The sequence below is a fragment of the Malaclemys terrapin genome, chromosome 3 (genome assembly GCF_027887155.1).
Source record: "Malaclemys terrapin pileata isolate rMalTer1 chromosome 3, rMalTer1.hap1, whole genome shotgun sequence".
Taxonomy (NCBI): Eukaryota; Metazoa; Chordata; order Testudines; family Emydidae; genus Malaclemys; species Malaclemys terrapin.
In genome coordinates this window covers 119804902-119819864 of record NC_071507.1, presented here as the reverse complement: position 1 = coordinate 119819864, position 14963 = coordinate 119804902, and the positions used below count along the sequence as shown (strand labels likewise).

Below are 14963 nucleotides of genomic sequence, written 5' to 3'. Positions count from 1 at the left end.
TGATCCTACAAACGCTTACAGCATGTGCTGAACTCTAAGCATGGGACTATTCTCATAGAGAGAAGTTGAACATGCACAAGCATTTGCAGGATAAGAGGCATATAGTGTGGCAATGGTTAAGAACCCCTGTCTGATGCAAAACAGTCCCACAGCAGGTGTGATCACACAGGTACCCTTTGGATGGGGAAATGGAAGCTTTGAACTGTACTGACCTTGAGACCAGCTTTTTCTCATTTCAGTCCCCGTCACAATATTTTTAAGTGGCATATGAAATATGGATGCCACAGGTTTGGCTTTTAAAGAAGAGTTCTATGAAGAGGGACAGAGCATTTCTCATTCAGAATTTATTTAAAAATTAATCAAAGAATCCGTGTTAGGAATATTATTACCACCTAAGCTCATAGCAGGAAAGATGAGTAACCCTTTCACTGCTGCAGGGGCTCTTTTCTGCATCAGAAACAGGTTTTAAAGACTGGCGATTTTAATAAGATTGTGTACCTGGTACATCCATCCTGTACATTTCATGTCCATAATCAGTATATTTTTCAGAGCTGACAGAGCTAATTAGCCAGAAGATGCACAAAGTCATTTCTACAGAGCACATGTACATGGTCTAGATAAGATCAGTCGACATACTCAGCCGAATAAAAATGAAATTTGAAGCATAATTATTGATCAGGTTTCAGTTAGAGTTTGGGCTTATCATCTTTATGCATCAGCAAAAGGAAAACAAATAAATTCCACTTCACTACCCAAAGGAACACTACGAAAACATAAGATTAAAGATATAACAACCCACTCTTCTACTTAAAGGGATACCAGCAACGGAAAGCTAGACAGTTTTACATACCACATCTGCACTTAAGTCCCCTGCCAATTGTTGTAATTTTATAGTTACACTTTCCTATTTTTAAAATGTTTTATTTTTCCATGTTGCTGTGTGAAAGACCCATACAAATAGAAGGGTATATTGACTAGCTTATTTTACAGCAAACGCTGTAGATTAGACAGTCTATAAAAAAAAGAAACTGAAAAAAATAGTTTTTGTTGTTTGGTTTTTTTCCTGTAGTCTCTTTCAGTTACAGTAATCTGATGAATCATTGTAACAGAGGGGAAATAAAATTCAGATGGAGTATGATTAACTGGGTTTCCCCTTTAAAAGGTATGATATCCATTTTTCCACTTCAAACTCAATTTTAAAAACATAATTTCAGCCCCCAGTTTTGCCCACATAGGTTCTTTACATACAATTTCAAATAAAGTGGTTTGCATTAGAAAATGCTAATTGTGGTAGCAACAATCATATATCTAAGAGGTAAGTATAATTTTTTCCAAAACTTACCAGGCCGCCTGTACATAAATTCTGACAATTAATCAAGAAAGTACAATATACTGTAGAAATCCATATGCAGTAAACAGAAAGAAGACTGACTAGCTTAGGCTTCCACACGTTAATGTTCCTCATAGCTTGAACAACAATTTCATCTGGCAGTCTGCTACTTTTCTTGTTTCAGCCTCATAGATTCCGTGGATTCTAGATGCCAGATAGAACATTGAAATGCGGAAGTTTTCTACGTGTTAGTAAAATCCTTGTTTATAATCCATCCATTCTATGACTTTGGGGCTTCCTGGATCACTTGTCTTGAAATTGTGCAACATCTATTTAATAGTTTCTTATTAAACTGCTCAGACAAAGGTGCCGACCGATGAAAGGTCACATGGCTCCTTATCATTGAAGTGAAAAGAAAACTAAGTGGAGTGATCTTATCCCAGTATTATGGTGAATGAGGAAGAGAGTGAGAGAGAGAGAGGACCCCTGTTTGTATTTTCTCTTATGATGAAACAATTTTTAATCACTGTTTTTAAAAATGGCTTCAGGTAACACAGCTGTGCTGATTGGTGTGGTGGAAAATAACTTTCTCAAAAAGAAGAACAGGAGTACTTGTGGCACCTTAGAGACTAACAAATTTATTAGAGCATAAGCTTTCGTGGACTACAGCCCACTTCTTCGGATGCATATAGAATGGAACATATAATGAGGAGATATATATACACACATACAGAGAGCATAAACAGGTGGGAGTTGTCTTACCAACTCTGAGAGGCCAATTAATTAAGAGAAAAAAAACTTTTGAAGTGATAATCAAGCTAGCCGAGTACAGACAGTGTGATAAGAAGTGTGAGAGTACTTACAAGGGGAGTGTAGTGAGTCGGTGTGGCTCCCCTCCTGCCCAGAAGAGGGAGCCCACGTGCTGGCACCAGAGTGGGTGGGACCACCACCGCCTGTCCCCGCCCCCCGGAAGTCAAGGGGCGGGACAGGAAGTATAAAGGCCGGCCGCCAGAGCTCAGTTGGCGGCCAGCCACCACAGGGAGCAGACGTGCGGCCGGGAGCTCCCGGCCAGGAGACCGTCGAAGACCCTAGCTGGCCTGAGCTACCCCGGGCCCGCTACGAGGAGGAGCCGCCGGAGCCCGTTCACGCCCGCCACTGGGAGAACCCCTGGGAACCGAACCCCGCTAACCCTGAGGGTGAGACTGGACCCGAACCCCTCAGCCCCTGCTGCTATCCAGAGGAGCCGCCTGAGGACCATTGGCCGGACTTCCCGGCAGAGCTACCAGACTTGCCGCCGAGCCCGGGCAGAGAGGAGCCCATGCAGGTGGACTGGCCCGATCCCGGCGCAACGACCGAGGTAGGCTGTGAGGGGGATCACGGAAGTAGCCCGGGGGTAGCCGACCCCGGTCCGGCTGCAACTGAGTGTGAGCCTATGTCAGTGTGTTGCGGTCTGGATACCCCACTGACCAGCAGCGGCAGCAACCGCTGTTAGGGCCCCGGGCTGGAACGCAGTGGAGTGGGTGGGCCTGCGTTCCCCCCTGCCACCCTCCGTACGGGTGGCAGGCCTCCCCCTCACCCAACGCTCGGCTACAGAAGCCTGGGCCTTGAACCATTTGCCTGCTCAGCCCCTGCAACAAGGGCCTGAGCCTAACTGTGTTCGCCCCGCCCTTATCCAGGGCCTGGCCTCTGAACTATTTGCTCGCTCAGCCCCTGCAACAAGGGCCTGAGCTAACTGTGTTTGCCCCGCCCTGATCCAGGGCCTGGGCTCTGAACTATTTGCTCGCTCAGCTCCCTGCAACTAAGGGCCTGAGCTTAACTGTGTTTGCCCCGCCCTGATCCAGGGCCTGGGCTTTGAACTGTTTGCTCGCTCAGCCCCTGTAACAAGGGCCTGAGCCTAACTGTGTTTGCCCCGCCCTGATCCAGGGCCTGGGCTTTGAACTATTTGCTCGCTCAGCCCCTGCAACAAGGGCCTGAGCTAACTGTGTTTGCCCCGCCCTGATCCAGGGCCTGGGCTCTGAACTATTTGCTCGCTCAGCTCCCTGCAACAAGGGCCTGAGCTTAACTGTGTTTGCCCCGCCCTGATCCAGGGCCTGGCCTCTGAACTATTTGCTCGCTCAGCCCCTGCAACAAGGGCCTGAGCTTAACTGTGTTTGCCCCGCCCTGATCCAGGGCCTGGCCTCTGAACTATTTGCTCGCTCAGCCCCTGCAAATAAGGGCCTGAGCTTAACTGTGTTTGCCCCGCCCTGATCCAGGGCCTGGGCTTTGAACTATTTACCCGCTCAGCCCCTGCCATAAGGACCTGAGCCTAACTGTGTTTGCCCCGCCCTGATCCAGGGCCTGGGCTCTGAACTATTTGCCCGCTCAGCCCAGCAAGCAAGGGTCTGAGCTAACTGTGTTTGCCCCGCCCTGATCCAGGGCCTGGGCTCCTGAGCTTTAACTGTGGTTGCTCCGACTCTGCACCAAAGAGCCGGAGTTTCAGGACTAACTGACTGCTTATTCCCAGAGTAGTGAGTCGGTGTGGCTCCCCTCCTGCCCGGAAGGGTCGAGCCCCGGCTAGGACCTACTACATTTGGCGCCCAACGTGGGGCACGAGCCCCTGCCCCTGTGAGAAGGGGCTAGAGGGGGAGTGGCCGTTGCCCCCCCCCATTCTAAGGAATGGATATGGAGCGGCTGTTTCAGCTGCTCGCGGAGAGCCAGGAGCGGCAGCAGACGGCCCAGCTGCAGCAGCAACAGCAACAGCAGGCCGCTCAGCTCGCACAGCAACAGCAGCGAGATGCCGCCCAACTCCAGTTGCAGCAGGAACAGCACACAGCCCAGCTCGAGCAACAGCAACAGCTGGTGCGGCAGTTGGGAGTCCAGCTGCAGCAGCTGCTGGTCACGCTCCCTCGCCCCACACTGGGGCCGGCAGGGGAGGCTGCGGAGATGCCGCGGTTAGCTGCCCCCCTTCGCTTGACTAAGATGAGCCCAGACGACGACCCGGAGGCATTCCTGGTCACGTTCGAGCGGGTAGCCCTCGTCGCCGGGTGGCCCAGGGACCAGTGGGCTACCCTCTTAGCCCCCTACCTGACGGGGGCGGCCCAGGTGGCCTATCGGGGATTGGCGGCTGAGGAAGCACGGGACTACGACCTGGTGAAGGCCGCGATATTGGACGCCCTCGACGTCAGTCCCGAGACTTTCCGACAAAGGTTTCGGGGCCAGACTTACCCCACCGGGGCCCGACCGCGGGTAGTGGCCCAAACCTTAAAAGAGGCTTGCCGACGGTGGCTACAGCCCGGCACCCGGACGGCGGAGGAGGTAACCGAGCAGGTGGTGTTGGAACAGTTCGTGCACACCCTACCCTCCCGAGGGCGCGCCTGGGTGCTTCGCCACCGGCCGACGACACTGGCCCAGGCAGTGTCACTAATGGAGGACTTCCTGGCCGCCGAAGATGCAGTAGGGCCCACCTTCCGCCGCCCCGGGCCCGAACCAGCCCGCGGCGAAAAGAAAGGGGAACCCCTGAGCGGACCACGACCCCCCGCACCGAGGCCCGACCCCCGCCGCGAGACCCGGATCCGGCACGCGGACCCGGCTCCTTGGACCGGACCAGTGGCCCCGGGCCAGGGGCCCCCAAGGGCTCGACGAAGCCCCCCCCGGAGCCCAAGCCGGGAAGGCCCCCGGAGCAGACGACCTGAACTTGGACCCTGCTTCAGTTGTGGGAAGATGGGACACCTCCGCCGAGACTGTCCGGAGATGGATTGCAGCTATGGGCAAGTGTGGGCGGGCCACACTCGAGCCAGGCCAGCCATGAACCCCAAGCTGACCGTCCCGGCGGCCGTCGGAGGACGGACTACGCGGGCCTTGATCGATTCGGGTTGTGGCCAGACGTTGGTCCGTAAGGACCTGGTACCGCCGGGTGATAACCGCCTCGGATGTATTCATCTACAATGCATCCATGGGGATGTCCGACCATACCCCAGCGCCCGGGTCCCCCTAACCATCGCGGGGATCACCCGACACCTGGTGGTTGGGGTAGCTCCCCATCTTGCATACCCTGTGATCCTCGGTCGGGACTGGCCGGCCTTTGAGGAAGTCCTACGGTCCACGCCGGCCCTGGAGGCTGATCGGTTGGGGTCCTCCTCCGAGACCCCCGAGCAGGGTCCAGCGACCGAGATAGACAACACGGACGCAGCGGGACCGCCGCCGGAGCCGGCCCCTCAGCCCCGCTTCGATACCGATTTCTGTCGGGACCAGCGAGAGGATCCCACCCTTAGCCGCTTCTACGAGCAGCTCGCGGCAGTAGACGGGAAGGTTGTGGACCCCCAGCGGGCCACCCTGTGGCCCCATTTTGAGCTACGCCGGGACCGGCTCTACCGCCTGGACCGTGACCCCCGCACCCAGGAACCACAAACCCAACTGTTAGTGCCCCTGTGTCACCGGCGGGCGGTAATGAAGTTGGCCCACGATGTGCCAGCCGCCGGGCACCTGGGGCGAGAGAAGACCCTCGCTCGAATCCTGGCGCGCTTCTTTTGGCCAGGAATCTCTCAGGAGGTGAAAGAATATTGCGCCTCCTGCCCAGAGTGTCAGAGGGTCGCCCCGCCCGGGATCCCCAAGGCACCCCTGATCCCCATGCCAGTGATGGAGACGCCCTTTGAACGGGTCGCCATGGACCTCGTGGGCCCCCTCCCGAAAAGTGCCGCGGGGTTTCAATACATCCTGGTCTTGGTGGACTATGCCTCTCGGTTCCCCGAAGCCATCCCCCTGCGAAGTATTACCGCCCGGTCTATCGCGGGGGAATTGCTGAAAATCTTCGCCCGAGTAGGACTGCCTAGAGAGATACTGACCGACCAAGGAACGAACTTCACGTCCCAATTGTTGCGACAGGTCTGTGCCCTCTTAGGCATCAAACAACTCCGGACGTCCGTGTACCACCCGCAGACGGACGGGTTGGTGGAGCGGTTTAACCGCACTTTGAAAAGCATGTTGCGGAAATTCCCCGCAGAGGACCTCCGCCACTGGGACCAATTCCTTCCACCCTTGCTGCTAGCCATCCGAGAAGTCCCGCAGACCTCAACAAAATTTTCCCCTTTCGAGCTGCTGTACGGACGCAGACCGCGGGGCCTCTTAGACCTGATGAGAGAGACCTGGGAACAGTCAGCGTCCCCAGCCCAGGGCCTCCTGAAATATGTCATCCAGTTACAGGAGTACCTTGCCCAGGCCGGAGCCCTGGCCCGCGAAAATTTAAAGACGGCGCAGGAACGGCAGAAACGGACCTACGATCAGGGAGCCCAAGTCCGGGAGTTCCAACCAGGAGACCGTGTCCTACTCCTCCTCCCGTCTAGTGAGTCAAAATTGTTAGCCCGGTGGCAGGGACCTTACGAAGTCGTGCGTAAGGTCGGTCCCGTCACCTACGAGGTGCGGCAACCGGACAAGCGGAAGGAAACCCAGCGGTATCACGTCAACCTGCTGAAACGGTGGCAGGACCGGGAGGGCCTCTTAATCAACCCATGCCCGCCCGAGCCGGAATTGGGACCCCAGGTACCCTCGACGGATGACCCCCCGGCACCCCAATTAGGACAATCGCTCACGGAAGAGCAATGTAAACAGACTAACTGCCTGCTGCAAACCTTCAAGCGAACCTTCACGGCCGTACCGGGCCACACGTCCCTGGTCAAACACTCCATCCAGACCGAGCCGGGAAAGGTGGTTCGAGAGACGACCCGGCCCCTGCCCTATCGGATGCGGGGTGCGGTCGAGGAGGAAGTAAGAGCCATGCTGGCTCTGGGCGTCATCGAACCGTCCCAGAGCGAGTGGCGTAGTCCGGTGGTCCTGGTGCCCAAGCCGGACGGTACCCGCCGCTTCTGCATCGACTTTCGGAGGGTAAACGCCATCTCGCGCTTCGATGCCTACCCGATGCCCCGTGTAGACGAGTTACTGGGCCGCCTGGGGGAGGCCCAGTATATCACCACCTTAGATCTTAGCAAAGGCTACTGGCAGATCCCCCTCGAGGAGACCTCAAAAGAGAAGACCGCCTTTGCCACTCCAACGGGGCTGTACCAATTCACACGGATGCCATTCGGTCTCCATGGAGCCCCAGCCACCTTCCAGCGGCTGATGGACCAACTTCTGCAGCCCCATCAGGACTATGCGGCGGCGTACATAGACGACGTGGTCATCTATAGCCGCAGCTGGGAGGATCATCTGCCCCGGGTTGCGGCGGTCCTAAGGTCCCTACGACAGGCGGGCCTGACCGCCAACCCCAAAAAGTGCCGGATTGCCTGGCAAGAGACCAACTATCTCGGCTATACCGTCGGGGGCGGGCAGGTCAAGCCCCTCGTCGGGAAAGTCCAGGCCCTCCTGGACTGTCCCACCCCATCAACCAAACGGCACGTTCGGCAGTTCCTGGGCCTCGTTGGGTATTACAGACGGTTCATCCCCCAGTTCGCGACCATCGCAGCACCCTTAACTGGGCTTCTGACGAAGGACAGCCCCCGGCAGGTACGATGGTCCCCCGAATGTGAAGCGGCCTTCCGGACACTGCAGAAGTGCCTCTGCCAGGAGCCGGTTCTCTATAGCCCAGACTTTAAACGCCCATTCATCCTGCAGACCGACGCCTCCGGCGTAGGATTAGGGGCAGTCCTGTCCCAAGAAGTGGAGGGAAAGGACCACCCCGTAGTATATCTCAGCCGGAAGCTGTTCCCCCGGGAGAGGAATTACGCCGTGGTGGAAAAAGAGGCCCTCGCGGTGAAGTGGGCCTGCGATGCCCTGCGCTTCTACCTCCTCGGGGCCCCGTTCACCCTCGTCACAGACCACGCCCCCCTCCGGTGGCTAATGCGGATGAAAGATAATAATGCCCGCATTATGCGGTGGTACCTCGCCTTACAACCCTACGCATTTACGGTCCAGCATCGAGCAGGTAAGGACCATACGAATGCGGACTTCCTATCCCGCATGGGGGAGATGGCAGGACCTGGCCCCGACAGGCGGGAGCCAGTCTTAAGGGGGGGGGTGTGTAGTGAGTCGGTGTGGCTCCCCTCCTGCCCAGAAGAGGGAGCCCACGTGCCGGCACCAGAGTGGGTGGGACCACCACCGCCTGTCCCCGCCCCCCGGAAGTCAAGGGGCGGGACAGGAAGTATAAAGGCCGGCCGCCAGAGCTCAGTTGGCGGCCAGCCACCACAGGGAGCCGACGTGCGGCCGGGAGCTCCCGGCCAGGAGACCGTCGAAGACCCTAGCTGGCCTGAGCTACCCCGGGCCCGCTACGAGGAGGAGCCGCCGGAGCCCGTTCACGCCCGCCACTGGGAGAACCCCTGGGAACCGAACCCCGCTAACCCTGAGGGTGAGACTGGACCCGAACCCCTCAGCCCCTGCTGCTATCCAGAGGAGCCGCCTGAGGACCATTGGCCGGACTTCCCGGCAGAGCTACCAGACTTGCCGCCGAGCCCGGGCAGAGAGGAGCCCATGCAGGTGGACTGGCCCGATCCCGGCGCAACGACCGAGGTAGGCTGTGAGGGGGATCACGGAAGTAGCCCGGGGGTAGCCGACCCCGGTCCGGCTGCAACTGAGTGTGAGCCTATGTCAGTGTGTTGCGGTCTGGATACCCCACTGACCAGCAGCGGCAGCAACCGCTGTTAGGGCCCCGGGCTGGAACGCAGTGGAGTGGGTGGGCCTGCGTTCCCCCCTGCCACCCTCCGTACGGGTGGCAGGCCTCCCCCTCACCCAACGCTCGGCTACAGAAGCCTGGGCCTTGAACCATTTGCCTGCTCAGCCCCTGCAACAAGGGCCTGAGCCTAACTGTGTTCGCCCCGCCCTGATCCAGGGCCTGGGCTCTGAACTATTTGCTCGCTCAGCTCCCTGCAACTAAGGGCCTGAGCTTAACTGTGTTTGCCCCGCCCTGATCCAGGGCCTGGGCTTTGAACTGTTTGCTCGCTCAGCCCCTGTAACAAGGGCCTGAGCCTAACTGTGTTTGCCCCGCCCTGATCCAGGGCCTGGGCTTTGAACTATTTGCTCGCTCAGCCCCTGCAACAAGGGCCTGAGCTAACTGTGTTTGCCCCGCCCTGATCCAGGGCCTGGGCTCTGAACTATTTGCTCGCTCAGCTCCCTGCAACAAGGGCCTGAGCTTAACTGTGTTTGCCCCGCCCTGATCCAGGGCCTGGCCTCTGAACTATTTGCTCGCTCAGCCCCTGCAACAAGGGCCTGAGCTTAACTGTGTTTGCCCCGCCCTGATCCAGGGCCTGGCCTCTGAACTATTTGCTCGCTCAGCCCCTGCAAATAAGGGCCTGAGCTTAACTGTGTTTGCCCCGCCCTGATCCAGGGCCTGGGCTTTGAACTATTTACCCGCTCAGCCCCTGCCATAAGGACCTGAGCCTAACTGTGTTTGCCCCGCCCTGATCCAGGGCCTGGGCTCTGAACTATTTGCCCGCTCAGCCCAGCAAGCAAGGGTCTGAGCTAACTGTGTTTGCCCCGCCCTGATCCAGGGCCTGGGCTCCTGAGCTTTAACTGTGGTTGCTCCGACTCTGCACCAAAGAGCCGGAGTTTCAGGACTAACTGACTGCTTATTCCCAGAGTAGTGAGTCGGTGTGGCTCCCCTCCTGCCCGGAAGGGTCGAGCCCCGGCTAGGACCTACTACAGGGAGATAGAGTCAATGTTTGTAATGGCTCAGCCATTCCCAGTCCTTATTCAAACCGGAGTTGATTGTGTCTAGTTTGCATATCAATTCTAGCTCTGCAGTCTCTCTTTGGAGTCTGTTTTTGAAGTTTTTCTGTTGTAATATAGCCACCCGCAGGTCTGTCACTGAATGACCAGACAGGTTAAAGTGTTCTCCCACTGGTTTTTGAGTATTTTGATTCCTGATGTCAGATTTGTGTCCATTAATTCTTTTGCGTAGAGACTGTCCGGTTTGGCCAATGTACATGGCAGAGGGGCATTGCTGGCACATGATGGCATATATCACATTGGTAGATGTGCAGGTGAACGAGCCCCTGATGGTATGGCTGATGTGATTAGGTCCTATGATGATGTCACTTGAATAGATATGTGGACAGAGTTGGCATCGGGGTTTGTTACAAGGATAGGTTCCTGGGTTAGTGGTTTTGTTCAGTGATGTGTGGTTGCTGGTGAGTATTTGCTTTAGGTTGGGGGGTTGTCTGTAAGCGAGGACAGGTCTGTCTCCCAAGATCTGTGAGAGTAAAGGATCATCTTTCAGGATAGGTTGTAGATCTCTGATGATGCACTGGAGAGGTTTTAGTTGGGGGCTGAAGGTGACAGCTAGTGGTGTTCTGTTATTTTCTTTGTTGGGCCTGTCTTGTAGGAGGTGACTTCTGGGTACTCGTCTGGCTCTGTCAATCTGTTTTTTCACTTCAGCAGGTGGGTATTGTAGTTTTAAGAATGCTTGATAGAGATCTTGTAGGTGCTTGTCTCTATCCGAGGGATTGGAGCAAATGCGGTTATATCTTAGAGCTTGGCTGTAGACAATGGATCGTGTGGTGTGTCCTGGATGGAAGCTGGAGGCATGTAGGTAAGTGTAGCGGTCAGTAGGTTTCCGGTATAGGGTGGTATTGATGTGACCATCGCTTATTAGCACAGTAGTGTCCAGGAAATGGACCGCTTGTGTGGATTGATCTAGGCTGAGGTTGATGGTGGGATGGAAATTATTGAAATCATGGTGAAATTCCTCAAGGGCTTCTTTTCCATGGGTCCAGATGATGATGTCATCAATGTAGCGCAAGTAGAGTAGGGGCGTTAGGGGACGAGAGCTAAGGAAGCGTTGTTCTAAGTCAGCCATAAAAATGTTGGCATATTGTGGGGCCATGCGGGTACCCATAGCAGTGCCGCTGACTTGAAGGTATATATTGTCCCCAAATGTGAAATAGTTGTGGGTGAGGACAAAATCACAAAGTTCAGCCACCAGGTTAGCTGTGACATTATCAGGGATACTGTTCCTGATAGCTTGTAGTCCATCTTTGTGTGGAATATTGGTGTAGAGGGCTTCTACGTCCATAGTGGCCAGGATGGTGTTTTCTGGAAGATCACCGATGGATTGTAGTTTCCTCAGGAAGTCAGTGGTGTCTCGAAGATAGCTGGGAGTGCTGGTAGCGTAGGGTCTTAGGACAGAGTCTACATAACCAGACAAGCCTGATGTTAGGGTGCCAATGCTTGAAATGATGGGGCGTCCAGGATATCCAGGTTTATGGATCTTGGGTAGCAAATAGAATACCCCTGGTCGGGGTTCTAGGCATGTGTCTGTACGGATTTGTTCCTGTGCTTTGTCAGGGAGTTTTTTTAGCAGATGGTGTAGTTTCTTTAGGTAATCCTCAGTGGGATCAGAGGATAATGGCCTGTAGAATGTGGTGTTAGAGAGCTGTCTAGCAGCCTCCTGGTCATATTCCAATTTATTCATGATGACGACAGCACCTCCTTTGTCAGCCTTTTTGATTATGATGTCAGGGTTGTTTCTGAGGCTGTAGATGGCGTTGTGTTCAGCATGGCTGAGGTTATGTGGCAAGTGATGTTGCAAAAGAATTAATGGACACAAATCTGACATCAGGAATCAAAATACTCAAACCAGTGGGAGAACACTTTAACCTGTCTGGTCATTCAGTGACAGACCTGCGGGTGGCTATATTACAACAGAAAAACTTCAAAAACAGACTCCAAAGAGAGACTGCAGAGCTAGAATTGATATGCAAACTAGACACAATCAACTCCGGTTTGAATAAGGACTGGGAATGGCTGAGCCATTACAAACATTGACTCTATCTCCCCTTGTAAGTACTCTCACACTTCTTATCACACTGTCTGTACTCGGCTAGCTTGATTATCACTTCAAAAGTTTTTTTTCTCTTACTTAATTGGCCTCTCAGAGTTGGTAAGACAACTCCCACCTGTTTATGCTCTCTGTATGTGTGTATATATATCTCCTCATTATATGTTCCATTCTATATGCATCCGAAGAAGTGGGCTGTAGTCCACGAAAGCTTATGCTCTAATAAATTTGTTAGTCTCTAAGGTGCCACAAGTACTCCTGTTCTTCTTTTTGTGGATACAGACTAACACGGCTGTTACTCTGAAACTTTCTCAAAATATCTTTAACAAATAGTCCACACTGGCCTGCACAACCATTTTAGCTGAGACTGTTTTTAATAACTGTTTCCAAATATGGTACATAAGGCCACATAAGTAGGGCCCTACCAAATTCACGGCCATGAAAAATGCATCAGAAACCGTGAAATCTGGTCTCTCCCCCTGAAATCTGGTCTTTTGTGTGGTTTTACTAGGGTGACTAGACGTCCTGATTTTATCGGGACTGTCCCGATATTTCCTTGTTTGTCCCGCGTCCCGACCGATGTGCGGTCGGGACACTGGACAAACAAGGAAATGCTCCAGAGCCCGGATGTGCTCGTGCCCCCGCCCCCCCCGCCTCGGTCTCCTCCTCCCCCAATTGGCTCCCTCCCTGAATCCCCGCCTCTTCCCCGGGCTCACCATTCCTCCTCCCTCCACAAGCGCTGGAGGGAGGCCCAGGAGACGCAGGGGAAGCGCGGGGCCGGGGTGAGTGAGAGTCCGGCCTGGCACCGAGCAGGCAGGACTCAGTCGGGCGGTAGGGAGAGGAGGGGGGCGGCCCGCGGGGCCAGGCGGCGGCTGTTCTCCCCTCCTGGGCAGCGGGACTCGGGAGCAGCCACTGCAGCAGCTCCCACTGCCGTGGGGGGAGGGAGCGGCCGATGGCCAAGCTTGGCGGCTGCGGCTCTGATGCCTGGGCCTGAACCCCCCGAGCCCGGGCCTGCTGCGGGGACCCGGCAGCGCGCACGCTGCGCCCAGCCCCTGGCCAGTCGCGTCTGTGCTGCTGCCCAGCTGGTGCTATCCCCCGGCGGCCCCGGGGCGGAGGCATTGGCAGCCCAGCCCAGTCCGTTCCCCTGTGGGACCCGAGCGGGACGGGGGGGCTGGGGCCTGCTGCCCCCACTCCGGGGCCGCCGCGGGATAGCACCAGCTGGGCAGCAGCCCAGACGCGACTGGCCAGGGGCTGGGCGCAGCGTGCGCGCTGCCGGGTCCCCGCAGCAGGCCCAGGCTCGGGGGGTTCAGGGGCGCCAGAGCCGCAGCTGCCAAGCGCCATGGCCGCTTCCTTCCCCCGCGGCAGTGGGAGCTGCAGTAGCAGCTGCTCCCGTGTCCCGCTGCCCAGGGGTGGAGAACAGCCGCCGCCTGGCCCCGCGGGCCGCCCACCTACTCTCCCTACCGCCCGACTGAGTCCTGCCTGTACTGGAGCCAGGCCGGACTCTCACTCACCATGGCCCCACGCTTCCCCTGAGTCTCCGGGGCCTCCCTCCAGAGCTTGTGGAGAAAGGGTGTTTTGTTTTGTTTTTTTGCCCTGCCCCCCACCTGCCACGCCTCCCCCTCCCCCCCGCCACGCCCCCCCGCGTCCCGATATTTGACTTGAGTGACCTGGTCACCCTAGCTTTTACCCTACACTATACAGATTTCATGGGGGAAGACAAGTGTTTCTCAAACTGGGGGTCCTGACCCAAAAGAGGGTAGTGGGAGGGTCAGAAGGTTATTTTAGGGGGGTCACAGTATTGACACCCTTATTTCTGCACTGCCTTCAGAGCTGGGTGGCCGGAGAGCAGGGCTGTTGGCCAGGCACTCAGCTCTGAAGGCAGCACCCCACCAGCAAACCCCACAGTATTTTGGGCGCTGCAGGGATCTTTAGCTTAGGTAAAAGAAGCGTTGCTGTAGAGTAAATGGGGGAAGCTAAAAACACAAAAGAATAAAGTTCAGCAAGAGAGAGAGAAGCAACCATACAAGTTATTTATTGAGTAATAGTGATAACTACACAAGGAGGGCTAAACCAACATAACATACATTATTAAAGGTTAATACCTAAGGTAGAAAAGAAAACAGAGAGAGAGAAAGAGGGGGATCTCACCCACTCCCATGAGGCTTGAACTGGTCGGGGTTCCCAGGTGATGGTGGTAGCTCAAGGTCCTGAGGGTAAGATACAGGCAGAGCCCCCAGCACAATCAGTCAGGAGAAGATGGAGTCCCAGTGGAACTGATGCAGAGCTTGGGTCTATGCATCAGAACGCTTACTTGAACATAGGTAGGGGTTTTTGTAGAGAAACAACAACGGGTCAAGGGAGAACACTAGATTTGTTTATGGGTAAACTGATGACTCAAAGGGTTTTTTTTAGACTAGACAATAGGAGCTGATCACTCTTGGCTATGGGTGGTGATTTCTTCCAGGGAGCTCACAATGCAACTAGGCTGCTTCAGTATTTTGGATATCAATCAAGGATTCATTACTAGAATTGGTCTGATAACTGCTGAGCTGGGTGTGGGCAGCCATATGTTCATTAATATCTGGAGCAGAGATTCCCATGATGCAGTGCTTCCCTGCTTTTTCTGGTCCCAGAGTTCAGTGTGGTTCTCTGTTCTTCATTCTGTATGCTAATCCCTGTCCCATCTCTCATGCAGATGAGGCTAGAGAAGTTGTCTCTGCTCTCCATTCTGTATGCAAATGGAGATATCTTAATCTTGTCACCCTTGTCAGGAGGAGTCTAGGTGTGTCTCCCAATGCCCTTCACTGCTCTCTGCAAGCCTTTTCTCTGATTAGTCTTGGTTCAAGCAAAGACCGGGGGGCGGGGTGTCCCTCATGAGTCAGACAGGCCAGACAC

General features: G+C 55.3%; 1 protein-coding gene across 1 annotated transcript in view; it reads right to left on the bottom strand.

Moving 5' to 3' along the window:
- ROS1 (ROS proto-oncogene 1, receptor tyrosine kinase) overlaps window positions 1–1465 on the bottom strand; it is a 91772-nt gene extending 90307 nt beyond the window's left edge. The window contains exon 1 of the mRNA XM_054022878.1: window positions 1343–1465. Coding sequence (XP_053878853.1) covers window positions 1343–1465 — 123 coding nt within the window. The remainder of the gene's footprint in view (window positions 1–1342) is intronic.
- Between the last annotated feature and the right edge of the window lie 13498 nt (window positions 1466–14963).